The sequence below is a fragment of the Hyperoodon ampullatus genome, assembly GCF_949752795.1.
Source record: "Hyperoodon ampullatus genome assembly, chromosome: 3".
Lineage (NCBI taxonomy): Eukaryota > Metazoa > Chordata > Mammalia > Artiodactyla > Ziphiidae > Hyperoodon > Hyperoodon ampullatus.
This window is the reverse complement of record NC_136916.1, coordinates 32,163,480-32,188,999: the sequence shown is the minus strand read 5'-3', so window position 1 is coordinate 32,188,999 and position 25,520 is coordinate 32,163,480. Positions and strand designations below refer to the sequence as shown.

At 38.8% G+C, this 25,520-nt stretch overlaps 1 protein-coding gene across 2 annotated transcripts; it reads right to left on the bottom strand.

Annotated features, from left to right (window-relative positions):
- Positions 1-1,364: 1,364 nt before the first annotated feature.
- Positions 1,365-24,566, bottom strand: MORF4L1 (mortality factor 4 like 1). 2 transcript variants are annotated; one of them, XM_079699494.1, is made up of 12 exons: positions 24,486-24,566; positions 19,810-19,856; positions 18,038-18,105; positions 13,072-13,158; positions 12,184-12,264; positions 9,001-9,026; positions 8,431-8,519; positions 7,057-7,158; positions 5,802-5,890; positions 3,853-4,025; positions 3,492-3,576; positions 1,365-2,106 (listed from the first exon to the last, which is right to left on the bottom strand). In XM_079699494.1, exons 1-12 carry the CDS (start codon positions 24,523-24,525, stop codon positions 2,022-2,024), a joined length of 972 nt encoding a protein of 323 aa, XP_079555620.1. In that variant the 5' UTR covers positions 24,526-24,566; the 3' UTR covers positions 1,365-2,021. The 2 variants fall into 2 exon arrangements, with proteins under 2 accessions (XP_079555620.1, XP_079555621.1); XM_079699495.1 differs by lacking the exon at positions 18,038-18,105 and having other exon boundaries at positions 24,486-24,557.
- Between the last annotated feature and the right edge of the window lie 954 nt (positions 24,567-25,520).

The following is a 25,520-nucleotide window of genomic DNA, read 5'->3' as shown; positions in this document are numbered from 1 at the left end:
GTAAATCTTATAGGTGAAGAGTATACAACTAAGTATTCATCCTACTATTCTTGCAACTTTTCTGTGGGATTGAATTTGAAATAAAAAGTTGAGAAAATTTTAAAATAAAATCGGCAGTTTTATGAACCCCATGTTGAGCCTGCTGACCCAGCATCTCTGGGAGGCAGGGCCGAGAATCTCACCACTGCCCTGGATAATGCAGTCTCAAATGGTTAAAAGAAAATATGAGGTTAAAGAGCAAGCAACAGTTAGAAAGCTCACATCATACAGAGGGGTTCTGGACTCCCACACACATCACTAACCCACTCGAGTTACTGGGAGAAAACCTAGAACTAGCAGAGGTGCCAACCCTGTAAGCTCTCCTGACCCACCAGGAGTGGCGCTGAGGGTGGCCACAGCGGGGCCAGACACAGGACCTGCCCCCATAATGCTCTACGTATTTGGGGTGGGGCTAGGAACCTCGAGGCATCTGTGTGACAGCAGTGCTTCCAGGTCAACAAGGTGGCCTTGTTAGCAAGTGGGGGAACCTCTGGAATTCAACCTCCAGTCTCAGCCTGTTCTTCCTTTGAGCTAAGTCACACCTGCTGAGCCAGCTTCTTGCCAAACCACAAAAGGGGAGGAAAGAAGATTCCAGAGCTGATTGATTCTGTCAACTCACCTGTAAAAAGCACATAACAATTGTCTGAGATGTTGTGTCAACCTATTGTCTGAGATGTTGTGTCAACCTATCAACAAACCTTCCTATCTCAGATGAAGAGACCGAGGCTCAGACAGTGAAGTGTCACGGCCAGGGGACGACAGAGCCAAATCTGGGCCCAGCTTTTGGCCAGTCGACTTCATGGTTTATAACCATTCACAAGAATATATGGACTGTATGGGAGAACAAAGAAGAAATCACAGGGGGTACTCCTAGAAGCAGAGATGAGATGCCTTTTAACTTCAAGAACTTCCACAGAACAAAGGTGAGGGATAACACATGTCAAAACCTCTCAAGGAGGCCTATATTTAAACTGGGGGAAGGAGCTCAAATTATAGGCATTGTGAATAATGTTGGTAAACACCTCAAAGCAAACAATTAGCAGAAAGCTAGCTGTCACACAGGTAAAAAAACTCCCTCAATGCTCAAAATTAATAATAATAGTCTATGAAAAGCAGAGAAATAGTCACGTGAACCTGTAACTTTTTAGCCAGAACTCAAGAGGGCAAACTACCAAAGCTGCTGGTAGGTAGATAATGAAGCCAAGCTTCTCATTCCATGAAAGGCCAAACAAGAAAATCACTCACCTGAAAAATCAGTCTAAATACAAGAAGGAATACACAATATACAAAGGTTTTGTGATGCATCCACACAAGCACACTGCTCCTTGAAATTTAAAGAAAAAATTTATTGAAGATCTGAAAAACAATTTCTAAAAGATTGACTTTTCCAGAAAACTGTAGCTACACAATGCATTGCGTCTATCATGTTAAAACGTGCATTAGACACAAATACAAAAACCATGAAACAAGCCACCATTCTTTGACAATCTGAGCAAAGATAAAATGCCTAAGGAACAACATGGATGACTTGCAAAGGATGGGCTCTTTACTGTAAGCACCATAAAAAAAAGGGGGGAGCACAAATGGATGAGTGTGTTCAGTTATACACACTGAATTGAACCTTTGGCACTAGGAATCAGAGCATTTTGTCATATAGCATTAACACATATTATAAAAGTGCGTAGTGTCAAAGGAATAGAACCACCAGCATTCAAAAGCAGCTTTGTCAACTAAGCAATAAAACACTCTACAGTACGTCTCTCTGTTGTCCATCATTGAATACACTGGTAGCAACTTTGAAATGAAAAAAGAAAAGAAAAAAGGAGCTGTAACCCCTTTTATTTTCTGTTTAAAATCAAACAGAAAACAAACATCACTTCTGTTATACACTAACATTTCCAAAGTACATCATTTGTACAAGAGAAGGACTAATAAACAAAAATGTGTTTACAGAGATCCAAACAAGCGTGAGTATAAGCGCCTCACACAGCTTTCCGATGGTACTCAGGAGGAGCCACTTCATAATCGCTGGCACTAAACAAAGTTGCAGAGTTCTTTGCCAGGTATCTAAAAATGAAATATTCATTACAAGCGTGAAAAAGAATCATATTTTGATACTAATCTCTTCTCAATTATATACAGAAGCCACACAAAGCACTTTAAAATATACTAAAATAATCACAACCTCACAGTAAAACTATGTAATTATAACTCAGGTAAATAGGGTTATATACCAAACAACACAAAAAAGGATATAGTCCAGAGTTACTCCCCGTATTTCAAATAAGCAAAGAACAGGAGTCACCAGAATACCAACCTGAGCACTTGGGCTACCTTTAAGAAACAGGTGTCTAAAAGAATAACATGTAGGTGTTTTCTTTAGCTCTCTGAAATCCATCATCTTAAATACAGATTCAGAAATTGACCAGTAATGCTCAAGTTTACACTTGGACTTAACACCATAAAAATCAAAGGGACCTGAAATGTCGAGTAGCAGAGCACTTCCATTTCGTAAAGTGGGAGCAGAAAAAGGATGTGAATGCATCACTGGTAAAGCAGACGATAAAGCTGTTTAGATTCCCAGGTTCGCATTGGTTTTAAAATTATAAAATACACGATGCCGTTTTAAGAAAATTCAAACACAACTATATAAAGTAGCAACGGAAAACTCCTTCTCTCCCAAAACTATGCCCAAAAGACAACTCACTGTTAAGTATGATCCTTATTTTTCCACATCTATTCCAAAGATTGAAAGTGTTTCTCTACACACCAGAGGAATCATACCATACTCTACTGCAATTTATTTTTTTTTTTAACTGACACAACATGGACATCTTTCTTGATTCATATATTTAGACCTACCTCATCTACTAATAACGGTTTAAAATTCTTCATTTTTTTTTTAATGCAATAAACATGCTTGGAAATCTTTGTGCCTTCAAGTATTTCTACAGGATAAGTTCCCAGAAGCCTAACTGTCTGGTCAAAGGGTAAAAGCACATTTAAAATTTTTATATGCATTGCCAAAATGCCCTCCAAAAAGCTGTAAAAAGCAGGATTGCCCTTTCCTCCATTTCTCCAAAAATATAAGCCAATCGACAAGAGGTATTTTAATTATGTTAAACATTTTAATGGCCTTTTTACTGACATTTCTGTGAATTTCCAATGTCTACTTTTCACTGTTTTGTTCATCTTTTTCATATTAAAACTCCTTTGTGTTAAAGATACCAGCCCTTTAACATGTATAACATATATTCCCTTCATCTTTAAGAGCTTACATTTGCACTTACATTGTTCCATTAACAATGTATCTACTCTTGTACCAATACCACACATTGTTCTGTTTACTTTAGTTTTATAATAACATCTATATAATGTCAATCTATCAGAGTAATTTTCAGTACACTAAACTAATTCATGTTTTTATTTCAAGCATTAATCTTTAGACTTACTTTAGAAAATCATGAAGATAATTCAGTAATAAAGCAAGGCTCTTCTCATCCAGAGGTGTATAGGCCAACATTGCTCCAATACGTACTATTTAAACAGAAGAATTTAGTCAAAGTTACATCCAAGGTAGTACTATAAGCATGTATTTTAATTACATTAGCAAACGCAACAATCACTGATTCCTTTAAAGTATATGATTTTAGAAACTGACGTTGGATTTTACTATATTAAAGTTCAAATTGGAATTAAATCATTATTTTTGAATGTTATTTTATGTTACCCCTTGATATAAATTAGGAAAGACAAAAATATTAAAGGCTCAAAAGAAAAAAAGTGAAATTGTTTTCTAAATGGCAGTATTACCAAATAATCTCAGTAGATGTGGCGCTCCATACACCTGGGACATGGGCGCATCAGGGTGATCTGCGAGGATTTCAGCATACTGTGGTCTCTCAAATTTGTAGAGCAGCTGAGTGCCCAACATTACATTGAAGTATTCCTTGATCCCTGCCACAACTTCATTAACAGCATACTCCCTGATAAATGAATAAAAATATTTACCTTCAAAGCAGGTCACTGAAAAGAATTGAGAGATCAAGATTAAGTCAACCAACATAAGGGTAACAAATTAAAAGGTGAAACTAATGACCCTGAGCCTCTACGGAACAGATTTTTAAAACAGAGATTTAATAAGAAGGCAAGGAATCAATTCCAAAAATAGACCAGTGGTGAGCAAACTATAGCCCTCAGGCTAGGGATGGTTTTCACATCTTCGAATAGTTGTATTTTAAATGGTTATATAGGTACTTAGATATAGCTTCGATTTTACCTGCAACACCTACTTATCTGGGCCCTTTAAGAAAACGTTTACCGAACTACAGTGAGGTTATCACCTCATACCTGTTAGAATGGGCATCATCAGAAAATTTACAAACAACAAATGCTGGAGAGGGTGTGGAGAAAAGGGAACCCTCTTGCACTGTTGGTGGGAATGTAAACTGATACAGCCACTATGGAGAACAGTATGGTATGGAGGTTCCTTAAAGAACTAAACTAAAAATAGAACTACCATATGATCCAGCAATCCCACTACTGGGCATATACCCAGAGAAAACCATAATTCAAAAAGACACATGCACCCCAATGTTCACTGCAGCACTATTTACAATAGCCAGGTCATGAAAGCAACCTAAATGCCCATGGACAGATGAATGGATAAAGAGGACGTGGTACATATATACAGTGGAATATCAGCCATAAAACAGAACGAAATTGGGTCATTTGTAGAGACGTGGATGGATCTAGAGACTGTCATACAGAGTGAAGTCAGAAAGAGAAATACAAATATTATATATTAACACATATATGTGGGACCTAGAAAAATGGTACAGATGAACCAGTTTGCAGGGCAGAAATAGAGACACAGATGTAGAGAACAAACGTATGGATACCAAGGCGGGGGCAGTGGCAAGGGTGGGATGAATTGGGAGATTGGAATTGACATATATACACCAATATGTATAAAGTAGATAACTAATAAGAACCTGCTGTATAAAAAATAAAATTCAAAAAAGAAAAAAAAAAAAAGAAAACATCTATCTGCCAGCCAAACCCCCTAAAGCAATAAAATTCTATTTTACTAGTTTCTGATGGTTTTTTTTTTTTAATTTATTCTATTTTTTATTTTTGGCTGCGTCGTGTCTTCGTTGCTGCGCGCAGGCTTTCTCTAGTTGAGGTGAGCGGGGCCTACCCTCCGTTGTGGTGCACGGGCTTCTCATTGCTGTGGCTTCTCTTGTTGCGGAGCACAGGGCTCTAGGCGCGCAGGCTTCAGTAGCTGTGGCTCGCGGGCTCTAGAGCGCAGGCTCAGTAGTTGTGGTGCACGGGCTTAGTTGCTCCGTGGCACGTGGGATCTTCGCAGACCAGGGATCAAACCCGTGTCCCTTGCATTGGCAGGCGTATTCTTAACCACTGCGCCACCAGGGAAGCCCCTGATGGTATTGTTTTAAAGTACACATTTCAGATAATTTATTTAGAAATAATGTTTGGGGCTTCCCTGGTGGCGCAGTGGTTGAGAATCTGCCTGCCGATGCAGGGGACATGGGTTCGTGCCCTGGTCTGGGAAGGTCCCACATGCCGCGGAGCGGCTGGGCCTGTGAGCCACGGCCGCTGAGCCTGCGCGTCTGGAGCCTGTGCTCCGCAACAGGAGAGGCCACAACACTGAGAGGCCCGCGTACCGCAAAAAAAAAAAAAAAAAAAAAAAAAAAATGTTTGAAATGTCTTTGGGTATACTTCAAAGAAATGTATATTCTTACTTATTATCTGTGTTTCCTCGAGATTTCTTGTAATTTGCATAATCCTCTAGAATGGAATCCACATTCTTCTTGGCAGGAAGATAAAAGAGCTATGAAAACAAAAATACACTTGAATACTAATATCTTCTTTTTCAAAGGAAAAGTATACTGGAAAAGCTTTAACGTAATAAAAGATGACCTAATAGTATTATAAAATAGAAAAGGGCACTGTTCAGCACTTAAAGCATGGCTAATGTGACTAACTAAAAATTTAATTTTATTTAATTTCAATAGCCAAAAGTGGCCAGTGGTTCCCATACTGGACAGCACGGCTCTGAAGACTCTATCTGTTGGACACATTACACTATTACTATTTATGGAATACACTTGCACATAAATTTACCTCTGTGATGTTATCAAGTCATCATGTATTGTATAGTATTATGTGCCAGACCCTGTCTGAAGCACTTACCTGAATATTCTCTTCATCCTCACATCAATACTATGAGGTTGGGACCCATTATTCCACTAAATGTAAACACTAAAACACAAAAAGGCCAGGTAACTTGCCCCAACTCAGTAAGTGGTAGAACTAAGCTAAACCTAGCAGTTTAGCTCCAGAGGCAAATCAAGAATCAAACGCAGTCCACATACTGTACAGTATATGACTGATGTCTATGAAGTTTCATAATCCTCACACAGTCCTTACTTCTCCCCTACCCTGCTTGTCCTATTTTAGAAATTGGTTCTTTTGTCCTGTAGAGTGCCTCATTCTGGACTTTGATGACTACCCTTGTGATGTTACATACGTACCTCATAATGTCCCTAACTCCTGTACACAAGTAATGAGACCTAGGGTCTTGTCAGATTCAGGTTCTTTTTAGAGGTCACAAATACCATGCAGGCAGTATTGTGTGCTTCCTATTACATTTCATTAGCAGCAACATATGTATGAGACAATATCCCATTTTCAAAGATAGTAAGACAGGAAATACATGCTTGTTTTTATGGATTTTCAGAATAATGTGTTCCTGACCTAGCAACTGCCAACAATGAGTTATCTTGACCTTTAAAAAAATCATTATAAACTCATCGACTTTGATATATGTACTTTGTTTTAATCCCAAGTCCTTTCTGATTATTCAGTCCCTGCATTAAAATACTCATCAGTCATACTTTCAATATTCAAGTCTACAACCTTTACCTTTAGAAAAAAATTTTTTACACTAGCAAGAACATATCATATATATTACAATCTGTGTAGCTTTCAAGTTACCTGTTTTTGCCGGGTAATTAAGTCCCAGTCATCAACAAGCCATGGTTTTAGTTCTTCAGGAATCTTTACTTTAACTTCAACTCTGTTCATGAACGTTTCCTCCTAAACAGAAAAAAAGGAAGAGTATTAAACATCTGTCCTTTCTTGCTGAGTAACAGCTCCAAAAGTGCTTTCTAAAGGCTTTTCTGAACCTTTAGAGCCTCCGGGTATAAATTAATGATTTAACTCAAATGGACTGCTGGAATTGTCATTTCAAAACTGATAAATGGAAAGATCATATAGCTAACTCCTGGGAGAAAAGAATCTTATCTTGATTCAATGTCAAAGACAGGGCTTCCCTGGTGGCGCAGTGGTTGAGAGTCCGCCTGCCGATGCAGGGGACACGGGTTCGTGCCCCGGTCTGGGAAGATCCCACATGCTGCGGAGTGGCTGGGCCCGTGAGCCATGGCCGCTGAGCCTGCGCGTCCGGAGCCTGTGCTCCGCAACGGGAGAGGCCACAACAGTGAGAAGCCCGCATAACGCAAAAATAAATAAATAAATAAATAAATAAAAATAAAAACAAAGACATTCAATGTCTTTTCATGTGAAAGCAAATATTCTTTAGCAAATTTCCTTTTCCTCTATAAATGACCACTCCAACTTGATGCATTTTAGCTTAGTATTTTCAAATTTACTGATTTTGAATACTCATACCTCCAAAGACAAGCCCAAACACGACTATCTTAAAGTTACATCTTTAATACAGAAAATTAAATGTACTGTCTTCTAATTTGTCTTCAATAACTGCCTAAAAATACCTAATTTTTAGAACATACCACTGTTTTAAACCTCAGCTTCAGAAATGTAAACGACATTGGTTAAAATTTTAAAATTCCTATTTTCAAATTCATAACTTTAGAAATTATAAACATAATAAATTAGAAATAAGACATTTTATTCACTTATGTAAGAATCCTAAACTATTGTACCCACACATACACGTGGAACTGACAGGCTTTCCTGGCATTTTTTGTGGGTTTACTAAATCATCTTGGGACACACTAAACCATTTAATGTGACCTAGCTAAGTCTATTCAGTCTAATACCAAAGAAATATTTAGTGTTGTACATGAACACAGAGCTTCACAACGAACATCTGATGATGAGTTGGGGGTAAAATCTAGCAGGAACATATCTAGTGCTACAAGTGAAATAAAGAGGTATACAAATATATCCTTTATCCAAAAAAGGGGAGTATTTTCACTTCAGTAGTTAACCATATTAGCAATGCTTTTGAGACAATCAAAGTTCTATGACTTTTACTGTGTTGTAAAATGACAAGATTAAAAATTCTAACATGCTATTATATATTCATAAACTTAAGGAAAAACTCACATTTTCAACAGTAGGATCTACGCGGGCCCTTTTCTTGCGAGGAGGCTGAGGTGTCTCACTGGTACTGCCACCATCTCCATTCCCAGGTGCTGTAAAAATTTGGGGGTCAGGAAGGGGTATTTTTAGCTTAATAAATGAGAAACTCTGTTAAGGAAACTAGTTTCATGACATACCCTCTTTTGACTTTTCCATTACATTGATTTTACTTAAATCTACATTAAAGAATCATATTCCTACCAAAAATATAACTTTTATAAACAGCTCTACCAAACATCTAGTACAAAGCGACATTTAATATTACCATCTTACATTTATTTTTAAAATGTTATTGTCTCAGGATCAGTCATTAAGTAACATGACAATAATAAACGCTTACAGGCTTCTCCATGGTAGAAAGAGTATGAGTTCTCTACTACTATGTACCTAACTCTGTAACATTGCTGTGACTCATATTTGAGACCATCAACATAAGCTTACTCTAAAACTTCATAACTTTAAAAATTTAACAGTGAATTCAAAATGCAAATATTATAAAAGGCAAAATAATTTAAACAAAGTTAATATTCTTACTTTTCTGTTTGTTCTTTTTTGTCTTCCTGAAAGGAGGGAAGAGAAAGATAAGTAATTATTGCTAGTAAAACTGCCTCTGTTTAAATTCCTTTTACCAGGTTAAGTTCACAGACAAATACTGCCTTGTTTGCTAAGATCAGGCAGGAATCTTATTTCCTGCATATTCTCATTCACTACTCAGACACAAGGACTTTAACTGATAGTTGGCTAAATCCATATCTCCCTCCACATACTAGAAAACCAAACCAAAACCACATCAGGAGACTTCCTTCCAGGGTTATATTATTCGTTTGTAAGTTTATAGCATGTTAAGTGATAAAAATATACTTCGGGATAATATTATTCCACAAACACAAAAAAAAAAGCTCCAAAGGTTAAAATATTTTCTCCCAATTACTTTAGTACCAGCATAATTTGATTTTAGATTTGTATGTTTCAGACCAATCCATTACTCCACTCTCACTGGTCCAAATTCTTTCACTTTATTTCGTCTCAACTATATTCCCTCCACTACAACACCAAACACTCTGTTCTCCCATTCGTAGAACAAAGCTAATGTCTTGGTTATCATCTCTAACAGCAACTTAACTCATGTTTATTTATATACACACTAACAAAGAGTAAATTAGTAACTTTGATTTTATACATAATTGTTTCTGCAATACAAGGAAAACAGTTTACAAAGCCCATGATTATAGATTATGCTGGAGGGACCATAACAGAACACCTGAATATTTTTACTTTTCTACAGCTTTAATACTTACAAATGTTAACTACCTGTATTTATTTAATTTAGAGCTTGGGGTTCATTTGATGACTCAACATTAACTTATGCTGGTTATAAACACAAAAATCTGGCCATCTGATATTACAGGTTTTTCCCTCCTTCTCTAAGGTTAACTTCTGTAACACTAATATTTGTTGGACAGTATTTCTGAGTCAGATTAAACCATGAACTTTTACATGTCAGGAACATGTGCGGACCAAGAGAAGCCAAGAGCCCTTACACTCCTTTCTTACCCAGTCTATACCAAACAATTAAAGAAAAAATACTGACAACTGATCTCAACTCTAAAGATCTATAAACTATACTTCAATGAATACCAGTCATAAAGACTCTTGCTTCGGCTTCCCTGGTGGCGCAGTGGTTGAGAGTCCGCCTGCCGATGCAGGGGACACGGGTTCGTGCCCCGGTCCAGGAGGATCCCACATGCCGCGGAGCAGCTGGGCCCGTGAGCCATGGCCGCTGAGCCTGCACGTCCAGAGCCTGTGCTCCGCAATGGGAGAGGCCACAACAGGGAGAGGCCCGCGTACCGCGAAAAAAAAAAAAAAGACTTTTGCTTCAACCTTCTTGCTTGTATTAATTAAACATGCAAGCTACTTTCTCAAAGTACGCAATGGATTTCATACAATAAATAAACTGCTGGTGTTGTCTGACTTCCTATTTCTAAGCCTCAGGACTAAATGTTATAATCAAAATATTAACTGTTAGATTCAATGTATTTGAAAGAATAACTGAAGCCCAAAGTCATTCTTGAGACAAGTCATGCCACTAAATAATGAACAACCAAAGTATACTTGGAAGCCAAAGCACTAATAAAATTCACGTATATTCACTATTAGTTTATAAAGAATAAGCACCCAACCTTAAGGACCTAGATGTCAACAAAAAAAGGTAAATCTGGTTCTCATATTTTCCAACCAGATGCATACATGTTTATGTATATTCAGAGAAAGCTACAGAACAATTACCAAACACTAAAGATGGTGTAAGGTATAAAACTAAACATTAAATATTAAAAATTGTATCAAAACCTCAAATCAAAATGAAAGAATTAAAAAATAAATAAATCTCCAGGTTTACTCAGTATTTTTATTTTAAAATAGATCTTCTATTCTACCAGGGCAAAGCAATACTTAAAATTACATGATGCCTTCCTAAGTACTCAGATTACAATCTTATCAAAGTGTCATGTTCCCATTAAAAGGCAGACTCCTTGAGAAAAAGACTCACCCAAAAAGGTTAAAACCCCAAACATTTCAAAATGCATCGTTACCTTCATTACTATCACCTAATTTTTAGGTAGTAAAGTCAGACTAGTTAGGTCTAAAAGCAACAGAATATAATCTCAAGGAAAACATACTTCTCTTAAATCAATCATATTTTAGAGCACGTTACTTTTGATCCTTTGAAAAGAAGCACATGACGGACCACTCATTAAACCTATCTGTTCTTAAAATATTCAAGTGGCAAGAAAAAATGATCTTTTAATAAAAATTATGATTCTTTATGTTCTTTTATTACACTACCATTCCCACACTGGCTTTCAGGTACATAAACTTATTACACTAATGTGTGTATGCATATGACTTGCACACATAGGCTTATTACCAAGATGTTCTAAATCTTAAGTGTTAACAAGGAATGGTTTTCTTTTTCTTGGGGGTTGAGAGGAGGGGGGATGATTTGAAACCTTAACATCTCACACCGTTATCATGGGTTTCAAAAGGGGAATTAAAACTAATACACATATTTAGCACTACTGAAAAAGCCAATCTATCCCCCAAATCTCAAAATTTGTGTCCTAATAATTCAACACTATACTTGTAAAAGAAAACACATTACACGTATACATATTTAATATAACTTAAAAGAAGCGTTGTAATGGACTTCCCTGGTGGTCCAGCTGTTAAAACTTCACACTTCCACTGCAGGGGGTGCGGGTTTCATCCCTGGTTAGGGAACTAAGATCCTACATGCCGCCTGGTGCGGTGAGTAAATAAGTAAATAAATAAGTAAGTAAGTAAATAAATAAATAAATAAATTTTAAACGGAGGAGGGTTGTGAATGTACTTAATGCCACCCAATTATACACTTAAAAGAGTTAAGTGGTAAATTTTCACGTTATGTATATTTTACTACATAAAGGAAATATTCCTTTACTAAATAAAGGAAAGGTGGGGGGGGGAAACTGCTAAGGACTCAGTATGTAATTAAGGAATCAGTATGTAATTAACAGGTATTTTCAGCAACCCAACACCAAGGGGGTTCTCATTGGCATTTTTCCAATCACAACAATGTTCCAGTTTTCATTTTCAATAAACCCTAACAGAAAACAATGTGTGTCAAGTTTGAGTTTCACAAACAGTATGTAAAATTAAAACAAAGATAGAGCTTCTTACACTTCAACATTTTTCTGTTGCAGACCAGAAGTCTTCTTTCCAGGGGCAGCCCCTCTCATCTTCCCCTCTGCATACTGCTCCCTTCAAAAATAATTTCAATAAAATCATCTTAAAATGAGTATTTATGTGGAAAAATAAACTGATCACTTGATTCCATTTTGAAATTTATATTCAAATTGAAGTCCCGAGCCTATACATATTGTGGTACAAAGTTTTTACTTAACAAGTTCAACAGAGAAATAATGTATTTACAAAAATCAATTCAAGAAAGGAAGAACAGTAAAAAGGCCTAGGATTCGGCTCTTCCATACTTACGAAAATTAAAATAAATGCAGAAAAAGTGACAACAGATTCTCATATAACTGAAAATTCCATTTGTTTTGAAATTCACCAATCCCAATTTTTTAAATCTGATCCCATTGTATCATTTCCATTTTCGTAATATTTCAGTTTTGAAATTAAAACAATTACCCTATAGACCACACATTCTTTCAGGGTTCCTTTTCTCAATGTGCTTTTTCAGAGGTAAGTAACAATGGGGAACCCCCCCTTCCTTTCTTATTCCTCCCCCACGAAGTGTACCTTCCAAACAGCCCAAGAGATAAGACCGTTAACAATGAGTTTGCAACTTCAGAAATTTCCAACAACATCCTGCTCTGTTTTCTACCTACCTCTAAGGACAGACTCCAGAAATTATATGTATGCTACTTCCTTTCCCCAGGAAAGGCTTTTCTGATCACTTGAAGTCAAAGTCATAACACAGTAGCTGATAGGTCCCAAGGATCATTTTAAAGGCAGGCAGCCAACGTGACTTCCATTGTGGATTTCATTTCCAAAAATTAACTTACAGGCATTTCTCCTGATATTCATGTTGCAAAACAAACTTACTGATTGGCTTTTTGAAGTTCTCGTTGTTTCTGCAAATTGGTGTCCACGTATTTGAGTACTCTGCTTTCTGGAACCCATTCATCCCAACTGAAAAAGAGAAAAGTTAAAATATCATTCAAAACTATTTCGTTATTACTCAGACTCTGTCCTCCAATTATGTTGTTAGAAATACAGGAGGCAAGACTTTGGACTTCTCTGAACTAATTTGACAAACTGGCATTACAAATTCATTCTCAACTAAAGTGAAAATCTGTTGTGTAAAAAGGCAGTAAAGGGACTTCCCTGGTGGTCCAGTAGTTAAGAACCCACCTTCCAATGGAGGGGATGCAGGTTCTATCCCTGGTCAGGGAACTAAGATCCCACATGCCACGGGGCAACTAAGTCTGCACACCAGAACCACTGAGCCATGCGCCACAACTAGAGAGCCCGCATGCTTCAACTACAGAGCCCACGCACCACAACTAGAGAAGCCCTCATGCCACAATGAAAAATCCCATGTGCCGCAACTAAGACCCAGTGCAGCCAAAGAATAAATAAATAAATGTTTTCTTAAGGCAATAAACATATTCTCAGAAGCAACATACCAAATCTAAACTGCGAGTCCAAAAACAGATTATTCAAATTGTTTTTTAAAATGGCATAAAAGCATGGCATTTAGCATAAGAGCCCCTAAGCAACTATCCTTACAGAATAAAGGTACCTAAAAGAACTTTAATTCCCAAAAAAAATGAGGCACAGGAATCCATAATAAGCTGACTTCTTAAAGAACTAAAACTAACTGGCTGGTTACCTGTGATACAGAATTACAGAACTCTCTGTGCCTTAGTTTCACCTGTAAAATGAGGATAATAGTACCTATCTCATAGGATTGTTATGAGAATTAAATAATACATATTAAAACATTTGAGAGTTTGACATAAAAAATAAACACTCAAGGTCTGTCAGAAACATATGAGGAGGTCTACAATACGGAATACCATCTAGATCAGCTCAGCTAAGACTGTAAATTGAAGTGTTACAATGGTTATCACTCACTCACAAACGAATACATCAACTTTCGAGGCAAAACCATTCTTAGTGTTGTAAACATCAAAAGATAGAACCAACCACTCTCTTACTAGTTGCTAAGGCCTTCTGGCACTTAGAAAAGCTCCTTCAAAACAACATCTTTTTTTAAAATTTTATTTTATTGATGTATAGTTGATTTACAATGTTGTGTTAATTTCTACTATACAGCAAACTGATCCAGTAATACGTATATTTTCATTCCTTTCATATTCTTTTCCATTATAGTTTACCATAGGACACTGAATATAGTTCCCTGTGCTATAGTAGGACCTTGTTGTTCAGAACAGGATTTCTGATGTGGCTTTTTTTCCAAAGGGGAAAACAAAGATAAGGTATTTCTTAGGGAATGCTGAACTTTTTGTGCAAATTTTTTCCTCCTGCTGATGGAGCTCCTTTAGTGACACAAAGAGATGTATCCTCAAAGTCTTTTATTTAATAATTTCCCACCTTTGACCTCTTATGTAAGACAGCCAAAAGAAGAATAAAAAATAAAAAGCAACCCTCAACATGATCTCCTAGAGAAAACTTTAAAACATGCATTTACCTAGAGGTCAGGAGGGGGTGGTGTACTGAGGGAGCTCCTTCAGGAACAGGAAAAAGTGCTACAATATCCTCACGTGTCTTCAAAGTTTTTTCAGAGCGCCTGGGCCTCACAGCACTTCTGATACAGACAGCATAGTACAAAGTAATCTCAGTAACTAGGTGTAGAATTTAGCTTAAGCTTTAAGATTTATTTACAAATATAATACTTAAATGTCTGTGTCAACAAATTCCAATAAGGTTTTTGAAAATTTAGAAATATCTTACTATCTATTCTGCTTTTGAAAAAGTATACATTTACTGAAGTTTAAGAAAATTCCAGTTTGGAGATTGAGCTTTTGTTGTATGCTTTTCTGAAAGTACAGTATCCTATGAACTGTACTCAAAATGAGGATCTTATTCTTATATCTGTTCCAATTCTCTCTAAATTAAAGGGAGCTAGCAAATTTTTATTTACCACAAAGTTCCATTTTAGAACCTTGCAAATTCATTCCCCTGATATAAAATGCATCTAAATAAGAACCTTGATCTAAAAACCAATTCTTGAGTTTCCTTCACATGTCAGGAGCTGAAAACCCTTGCTGAACCACAGGAAAATGAAATGACAACATGCTTTGCTCTGAAGAACACCACTACTAGGGTAGTAACTGAAGGCCAAATATCCAGAAATTTTTACATATAGCTCAAGCATAAAAGAATTTCAGAATTTTCTAAAGATAGCTTGTCATTAATTCCCAAAGTCACAATGATCCATGGCACTACTTACACAGCACTAAATAAAAACATAACATACTTGCTGGGTATTTGAACAACTCCTCCTCCTTTCTGTATGGATTTAAAGGCTTCTCTAAATACTTATTAAAGATCAAAAATTTCAAAATTCCGTATATTCATCTATACACCAAAACAACTACAAAAAACACATCCTTGTTAATATTCCTCAATACGTCTACAAAAATATAAAGATCTCCAATATTTAGTGCTATTTTTTCCTTAATTCTTTTTATAAGGAGTAATATATAAAATGAAACAAAAACCCCAAAAAACTATGTACCCTATCATTTATTTGTGTTACTAGATAACATAACAAAGGAAACAAAGGTTTATTTTCAAGCAATACTATCAGAAAATGAAAGCATTTTATGTATTTCCACAATTTCTTATAAGCTACTTAAAACCCAGTCTTCACACTGTACATACCTACATGTAATTTTATAGAAAATATTATACATGAAAGAATTAAGCACAAAAGCTGTCTTCACTGCTATTAAGACGAAATCCTAAAACAGTTAAAGTGTACACGGGGATGGGGTTAGACCTATTGCATAAATTTGCTATTTGCTTTTCTTTAATTTCCTGGATAGACTTCCCATAAATGATATGCATAAATAAGATACTCTATTTCCTACAGAGAACTGAGATTCTCTTTATATCTTGATATACTCTCAACTTTACCTGATGTTAACAAAATATTGATATATAACATATTAAGTCTACTAAAAGGCTGAAATACAGTTTTAAACACTTCATTTTTTTTAATAGGGAAGAAAAAGCCATAACTACACTGGGATCCAGAAGATAAACTTTCCTGGATATTAGACTCAATTTAGCATTAATCCTGAAATCCCATTTAAAATCATAGACGTTTACTTCTATTAAGACCAAAGGAGGGACTTCCCTGGTGGCGCAGTGGTTAAGAATCCGCCTGCCAATGCAGGGAACACGGGTTCGAGCCCTAGTCTGGGAAGGTCCTACATGCCGCTGAGCAATTGGGCCCGTGTGCCGCAACTACTGAAGCCTGCGCGCCTGGAGCCCATGCTCTGCGGCAGGAGGGGCCACTGCAGTGGGAGGCCCGTGCACCGCAATGAAGAGTGGCCCCCGCTCGCCACAACTAGGGAAGGCCCATGCGCAGCAACAAAGACCCAGCGCAGCCAAAGATAAAAATAAAATAAATTTAAAAAAAGACCAAAGGATTAAAAGCCCACAGGGTCACTCTGAGTTACTGTATTACCAACATATCATTATTATAAATATTTTAATTATCATTAACTAAAAAAATCATTTGTTGAATGCGCTTTTACACATTTTACATCTTCACCTTTCTACAATTATACTAATGGAAGAAAAAGTAAGGGTCTGGTATTTCGTCTTAGCTAAAACCATTTTGTGATAAAATTTTCTAACTAATAAATAAAACTAACTGGGTTGGTCACCTGGCTATGGGACTGTATGAAAGAAGACCAAAGTCACAGGGTCAGTAAATGTCAAGGAGAAAAGCTCCTTCCGAAGCAAGAGTATTCATCAAATCAGATGGCAGTGCTCACTTGGAGAGCTACCAGAGGATGGCTACCAGAGTATGGCTAAGGTGACACAAAGCTTTAAAATCTGCTAGAAAACAACTCCTCAAGAACTACACCTTCTGGCAGTACTATTTTTGAAGGACAAAACACCATTAGTAAAATTAAAATCCTCTCACAATAAAAATTATAGGCTATTCACTTACAAGCACCATAAATGAATTAAATTATCAAATGTGATATTTATGGGCCCCAAGAGGAAAGACCCATCACTGACAAAGAGCTCCAATGGCTAAACATTCTAGAATGGGTTCAATCTATAACCACTGTCCACTCCCCGCAACATCACTTCTAAAAAAGAAAAAAAAGTTTAACTCTTTGGGGTGCAAAATTAGGTTCTGTAACTAAATTTCTGTACCTCTGTTAAGTCATGCTAAAAAGTGAACCACATGAATTCACTTTGTAAGCATTTAATTATGCTTCCAAAGTTCAAAACATGAGCTGGCTAATACTTCCAAATCAGGCAATCTTCCCCCACCCCCTTTTCTAGGTAGAAAAAGCCAACTAGCTTTGAGTATAACTGCTTGAAATACCATATGTAGTCACTAAGTTTGTGTTAAGGCAAAAAACTCAAGCTGTCCTAAAATGTACCAAAACCAGAAAATAGTTGGGCTAATTATTATTAGACATTATACCGGAACACAAGAAATACTCCGAAGAATGTAAAATAAAATGGCTGTAGGGGACTTCCCTGGCAGTCCAGTGGTTAAGACTCCAAGCTTCCAGTGCAGGCGGCGTGGGTTTGATCCCTGGTCAGGGAACTAAGCTAAGATCCCACATGCTGCGCAGTGCAGCGCAAAAAAAAAAAAAAAAAAAAAAAAAGGCTGTATACCCTAATTTCTATTCTATTTTCATCACACTACAAATGGCTCACCTTTGCCTCAACATGTATTTACATTAAAACTGCAAGAATTAAGAAGCATATGCTTGTATCAATCTACGACACAAAGCTACCTTGTTAATTATAAATAAAACATTGCTTTTAAAGATCTAATACTCACTTTTTATTCCAACCACTGTAATGTATAAAGTATTTCACTTGTTTATCCTTTATGGCAACCTTTACACACTGAAATAAAAAAGAAAAAGTTCACTTAGAAATACTGAAGGAAATAAAAAAAAGACTACCTGGATAATTTTCAAGTATCCAATCTTTCGAAGACAAACTACACTTAAACTCTCTGGTGGCCAAAATGAACATAATAAGATGCAACTCTTTAAAAGAACATTATTTAAGCCTTCAGACTACTTAGGTATTCAGAGTTATAAAACTGCCGAACAGTCTTAAAATCTGTTGGAGTCAGTCCAACAAATCTGAAGAACCATAAGCACAAAAGGTCCCCCTAAAACCTTAAATCACTGGGCTAGATAAGCTATCCAAGAACGCTAATGAAAACAGTATTTGTGCTTTCTCTAAGTCCAATTAGCCAAAAGCTACATTATTTCAAAAATAAATTCAGCTAAAGAATTATTAAATTCCTTTTAAAAAATTAAAAATAATTTTGAATCATTAAAAAATTTCATTAGTTTACACAAGGCAATAGCTGTTCTGCTGCAGATTATCAGCAACTAGCAAAGTGACAGATGAAAAACATCTTGTGTTCTTCTTAAAAGCAGCCAAACAAATTGGATTGAATCATTAGGAGAAGTCATTAACTATGAAAAAGTGAGGACTGTCTGGATTTAAGTTTTTATCAGATGCAAATCAAGAGAACCACAATAGTTTAAGCTATTTCAATCACCATTTAAAACTGTTCCCTGGAGTGTTTCTGCTGCCAGAGCAGAAAAATCTGCCAGTCCAGTAGAGTTTGCCAGAAGTTGATACAACAAAAAAAAACATTCAAGGATATAAATGATAAACAGGACTTAGAATATACTATAAGCTGCAGCGGTAATATACCATTAAGATATACATACACACACAAAAAGTTCTTGACCATCTCCATGAATCCAGTTTCAGCCATTTTAGAACTTTAAAAACATACATCCACTATGTATTCAAAGTAAGTAAAAAGTAGTGAAAATGGTGTCACACTCACACTTTCCAGTCTTATTTTCAGAGACATAAACTATTCACCAAGAACATACGTAGAAATTGCCGTTAAATATTATACGGTTCAGCATACTGTTCTTTTTAAAAAACTACCACTGTAAAAGAAGTTGACACACCTTAAATATTTGTGCTAAAAAAGTTACCAGAAACAAAATACTAAGAACACCTTTGATTTCGTAATGCATCATTCCACTTACCTCTGGCTAAATGGAAAATCAGTTTTTATTACCTGAGCACAACACTGATACAGAGAAAAGGGAAAGGGAACCCCCCAACAATTCAAACTTTGCCAAACAATCCAACAAATAAGTTAAACGTACTCATTTTAAACGTTAGTTTTTACCTTTAACGTAACTACTCAGTGCTTACTCAGCACATTATATTTGCAAATAAAGTTAACTTTGGCAGTATTTTCTCACAAGTCATTAACTACAAAATGCTACTTTGCTCCCATTAATAGTCAATTTTCTATCTTTCCCCTCAAATGCTCTTTCCAACTACTGGACCTTTAGCAGCTCAGTAAGATGAATGGCAAGACAGCAATGCTTTATAAGACCCACTAAGAAAGCAGTAAGACACCCATAAAGAGAAGATGAGGAACTATGAATCTATGAAAATCTATGAAAAAGGTAGCTCTCACTAAAGCTACCAACCACTGAAAACTGGTATTATCCAACCAGTAATTTCAGCCAACTTTTCAAGAGAATACAAGTTTAATACCTTTGCTTCATAAAGAAGAGGCCCATGGAAGCACAGCACTCTCTCACCTGTAAAAGTAAAAAAGACAAAAAAAAAAGCACTGGGTTAGTTGTGATTTATCTTCATATATAAGAACATGCACATCTGGTTGTGATGGAGAGCCATCACACTTGTACCACGGTATTCCTCAAAAAAGTAGGCAAGGGTTTCCCTGGTGGCGCAGTGGTTGAGAGTCCGCCTGCCAATGCGGGGGACATGGGTTCGTGCCCCGGTCCGGGAGGATCCCACGTGCCGCGGAGCGGCTGGGCCCATGAGCCATGGCCGCTGGGCCTGCGCGTCCGGAGCCTGTGCTCCGTAACGGGAGAGGCCAAAGCAGTGAGAGGCCCGCGTACCGAAGAAAAAAAAAAAAAAAAAAGTAGACAAGTGGGTAAGGCAATGTATCCATCAACGCTTCAGATCAAACTTCAATACAACAAAAACACCTTAGCATCTGATGTAAACAACAAAAAGTAATCAGGATATCAATCTATTAAAATCATCAAATCATCTATCACCTGCTAAACAAATTAAATCTACTGTAGCTATCTACTGGCAGATTTGGTTTATTTTTCAATGTACTGATACATGTGGGATTTAAAGACATTTTAAGTTTAGGACCTTATGCTCTACCTGTTCCTTCTCTGCTTCCAACCGTCTTAAACTGATTAAACTAAGAAAAACACTCTGTACATAAAAATTTCAATGTGCATCAGATACAGCTGTTTTTTCTAAAAAAAGAGGTCCCACTATGTCCATGCCTTCAGTGTGTTCAATGATGTTCTGGGTGTTGGGCTGCTTCAATGGGAAAAAGAAAAGAAAAAAGAAAAAAACCCAGACAATTCTAACCTTTGGAACTTAACACTCTGTGTTGCATCTACCATTAAGACTTGCAAGACTAAATAAAATGTTAGGAACTGGAATAAGATCTGGAAGACACCCCTGCTCATCAGACAAATCAGGCAGGCAATTCCTGGCAGTACCTTAAAATATCATTTGATTGTAGAAGAAATAGACTTCTCACATTATTTTCGGTCCACTTGATTTCAACAGGCCCAGAGGTAACAAAAGTGCCAACAGAGTCAGCTTTTTCAGCTCTAAAATTAAATTAAAATAGCCTACTAGCTCATTTCTGAAGAGACTACAGGGCAGTATAGGTGACACTGACATGTAACCAAACAGTTTTGCACAATTTACTGGATTTCCTATTTTAACTATCTTCATAAGCAGTAAGAAGAGTGACTGATGAGCTACTTGGGAAGGTCACAGGGAAGGGCCCATGCTGAGGAAAGCAACTGGTAGATACCAAAGCATAGATGACAAATTCTTGTGCAGTGGTCCACTCTGAGGAACCACTGCCTGAGGCTACTAGGCCTATGCAGAAAAACTGGAGACTAGAAACAAGGAGACCGAAGACTTCTCCCAACTGTCAGGGATAAGAACAGAAAATAGGTATGAATCAAAAGCAGTGAGGAGGACAGCTAAGCCAAAGTAGAAACACTTTAAACTGACTTCCAGCATGGTGGGAGCATTAATGATAAAAGGCAATGGAGAGAGGGGTTTCTGATCAATTTTGGAATAAGTTATAGTGGCTACAGGACAACCAAACTGGACCCATCTAGTAAGCAGTTGAGTACACGTGTCTGGAGTGCAAGAGAAAGCTAGGCTGGAGCCACTGCTGAATACAGTGGACAAGAATGAGACCATGGGGCTATAGATAAGGTATAGGGCCTAAACAGCAGCACCAAAGATCAGACCTGTTTACCTAAATTTAACTCTCCAGGTACTCTCTAAAGGCACCCTGAAAATGGCCTCACTCCCCTCTCACTCCTTTTGGCCGCTGCCTCCAAAGACAATTGCACTGAGGCTAAGACCCTTTGACCTCCATTCTAGCTACCTGGCCCTAATATCCTGTTGAAAAAATATACAGTAAGTTGAAGAGCATGACCCAGGATAACAAATGCCTATTTTTTTCATGGAAGTGTTAATTGGGGAAGGAGCAAACCACAGTCTCAGATATTTTTTTAAAATCTTTCTTCACTCTTAATCCTTTCTAGTATCAAACTACAAAGGTAATTTTGCCCAATGCTCTAAAATTCCAAGGGTGATGCGATTCCAATTCCCCATCCTCCCACTCGTTTGCTTCCTGGGAACATTACTCAAATTCCAGCATCAGTCAGTCTCCTAACAAGCTAAGAGTCCTCCCCCTGACAATGGGCTAGTTGCCCAACAGCTTTCTTTACCTTATGCTTTAACATTTCAAGTGAAAGACCAAGTGGAGTGCAAAAGTCTGTACTTAAAAACTGCTTATAACATGTTGCACCATTATTAAATAAAAACTTCCATGTTTAAAAGAACCATTTAGGAAAAAAACTGTTTCTGATCATTCGTATTTCCACCATTACAGAAGCTCAATTCTTCTGCAGTGTTTTAATATAATTCTGTGAGTTCCAACAGAATATTCGTTTTTCCTTACAAGATATTCTCTGAAAATGTCTTATAAATAATTATAATTTCTTAAAGATGGTTACAACTTTGACACAAGAGTAGAAAACATGTCTGGAAAGTAATGGTAATGCTAAGTGCAGAGACTCTTGGGTAGCTTTCAAAACCTTACAGATACACTAGTTCATACTCTTCTCTAATTCACCACTATAGCAGCACATGGATTCTCCTTCGCTGTTATCACTCTTACCATCCCTCTAGTTTAGAACTAAAGCACTTCCTCCAGCAAGCCAACCTTAACTGTCCCACACCTGGGTGATCTTCCTTTGATAACCTACAGTGGGGATTAATTTTTTGTGCCATGGACCCTTCACAGTTCGGTTAAGCCTTTGGGCCTATTCGCAGAATTTTTCTACAAACACGTAAAACCGTATTACAAAAGAAACCAACTGTATTGAAATAGTTACCAAAACATTTAAAATATCACGTTCTATAGTTTTATATGAGCTCCTCAATGGATATAAACATTTAGCCACTGATCCAATAACTACCACAACTCTGAAATAATGACGAGCATACATTACATCTCAATGTATCTCCCACCACTGTAATGCTGGGACATGAAAACATACAGCTAATACTACTGTGGGGTTTTGTTTCTTTGTTTGCTTTGCTTGTTTTGTGGGGGAGGGGTTCTAACATTCACAACTGAAAAATACTAAATTTTAGTTAGACAATAGAAACCACAACTTTTTCCCGTCCAAGTTCACGGATCTTCTGAATTATAAACACTGACCCTAGATTAAGAATCCCTGCTCCAAAATATCTGGTTTAAAAAAAAAAAAGGCAATCTATATATAGAAGGTAGTCACACAGCTTCTCAGCATGAGAGAAAGCAGGTATTAAGAGTCAGTCATAGCAAAAACACGCTTGGAAACGTCTTAAATATTCCAGAGTTACAATATACTTGGGTTTTGTGTAAATGACTAACGCACATTAAAGTTTGAAAATCGCTACAATTTTTTGCAGACGTCTCGACATCTACGGTAACTAACACATCCATAATAATTAAAGGGAATTTTAAAGTGTTCTTGCTTGCCTCACAGAATTTTACTTCCATTTTAGTTTACTCCTAAATCTCCACTTTAATATAAATTATTAGATACGTTAATTGTGGAAATTCAAGAGCTGTCTTCCACTGGAAATCAGGTTCTACCGTCGGCCAAGACATGTCGATCAAAGACAATAAAAACTCAACTTTCAAATCAGTTAATCAAATACTGCTGCAATTAGTCAAACAACTGCTGTACTTAAAAGATAACAGCAAGGCAATGGGACTCATAAGTGGAAACATAATACCGCGTTCAGGTAGCTTTTATTTATTGTTTTAAGAGCAACCGCACAGCAAGAGCGCAGTCACATCCCCATAGGATCTTGGCACTCGGCTTTTCGGTAAGCAAAGAGACGCCTGCCGGCAACACAAAGCCGACCCAGACGCTCGCGCTTTTTCTCTCCAGTTCCCACCCACCTCCCTGGGGTAAGCGTCGGGGAACCGGTTCCCGCGCGGCAGCTGGCGAAGAAGGGGGCGCTGTATCTGCCCTAAAGCGGCGTCGGCGGCCGGGAGCCGGGGACCCAGGCGCCGGCGGCCATGATGGCGCGGCCATCTTGCAGCAGCCATTTTACAACGCAGTTCTCCCGCCCCGAGACGCGAAGCCCACCCCCAACAGCCGCAGCCCGGCGACTCCACCGAGCGCGACCACCTCCGGACTCGAGGCCGCCCCAGACCGCCAGGCATTGGCCGCCCACGCGGCCGGGGTGCTCCGCGCCGGCGCCCGAAACCGCCGCCGCTGCCTCCCCTCCCCCACGCCACATCACTTCCCCTGACGGCCGCCATGGCGCGCCCGTCGCCTCCCTACAATAGGTTAATTTCTCCGCGCCCTCTTCCTCAGAACAAACACTGCACTAAGGCTTTGCCACGCGGTAATGGCTCCCTCTGCCACTCTAACGCCTGCCTAACGCTTTCGCTTCACAAGGTATTTTCTCCTCGTGATGCACCGAAATAACCCGCCGCAATGCGCTTTCCCCGCACAAAGCCCTGTCCGCCGCCTCCTCCGGGCGCAGCCCTTGCCACCCCTGGCCCCCAAACCTCAACCACCCCGAGCCCGCCTCCCTCTCCTGCGCCGATAGATGCCTTTTCCCCAGGAGCTCAGACTCACCCTCCTGGAATTTAGGCTTCGGGTCCTGCTTCGGCGCCATTTATAAGTGATTCGCCGCCGCCGCCGCCTCCTCCTTCTCCCACCACCCCCGACTACCGCCCCCTACTCTCTACCCCACCCAACTGCGCGTCAGACGCGCCGTCAGCCACCGCCAACTCTACATCCTGGGCCCGATTTGCCAGCGGCCGCAGACCTCACAGCATCGCGACCCGCGCAGCCGCCGCTCCAGCCAACGGCTGCCCTCCGCGCACGCGCCCCTGCGCCCGCGCCGCCCCGGGGCACGCCGGGATTGGTAGTTCCCGGGCGATTGAAGCGCCGCGGTGTGGGGGAGGGGTGGCGGCCTCTTCCCATCCCCCACCCCGGGACCGCCTGGGGTTTTTAAAGCCGGGATTTGATTTTGCTTGTCTGTTGGAGCGTGGACAAGGGAAGGCAGTGCCCACCTTAAGAATGGGAGAGGCCCAGTTGCGGAGGCCCACGGGCAGTACAGGGCCACAATGATGTGGGCTTTGAAATGGCCTGAGAGAAAAGGCTGCTTCCTGAAGCCTACTTTCAGTAGCATCTCGAGTAGTTTCCGCCTAGAAAAGTTTCACGGCCAGCAATCTGGCCAGAAGGCGGGTAGGCAGTGGAGTCCGCGTCTAGAAGTTTCGTTGTTTAGCAAGCTCACTGACAGTTTATCTGGTGGGACTGACGGCCGTCTGTCGGGTCCTGCTCCTCCCCTTCTCCAGCCTGGGTCCTGCGGAAAAGAGGACGGAGAGGGAGACACTAGGCAGGCTGGGGGTGGGGGGACGAGCTCTGGCTTTTTGGGGTGATGGACTTCTGCCCGCCGCCCAAAGAGGCTACCGTGAATAATACCAAGTAATACCCACGCTGGGGTTCTGCACCTGCCCTATGTGTGCACTTTTTGGTCACCTGATGTCTTTGAACTGTTACTGAGTGCACACACGGTTTAAACGAATTTCCTCGCGTCGTTCCCCTGTTCAAAAAGTCTGTAGTTTGCTCACCTGCAAAATGGGGAGAATAAGGCCACCTTCCCAT

Bases quoted from the DNA above. Each gene is read 5' to 3' on its own strand.
- MORF4L1 (XM_079699494.1), bottom strand. From the start codon at position 24,525: ATGGCGCCGAAGCAGGACCCGAAGCCTAAATTCCAGGAGG. The intron at 19,857-24,485 runs GTGAGTCTGAGC...TTACTTTTACAG, and splicing joins GAAGCCTAAATTCCAGGAGG to GTGAGAGAGTGCTGTGCTTC. The intron at 13,159-18,037 runs GTGAGTATTAGA...TCTCTTTTTCAG, and splicing joins TACAGTGGTTGGAATAAAAA to TTGGGATGAATGGGTTCCAG.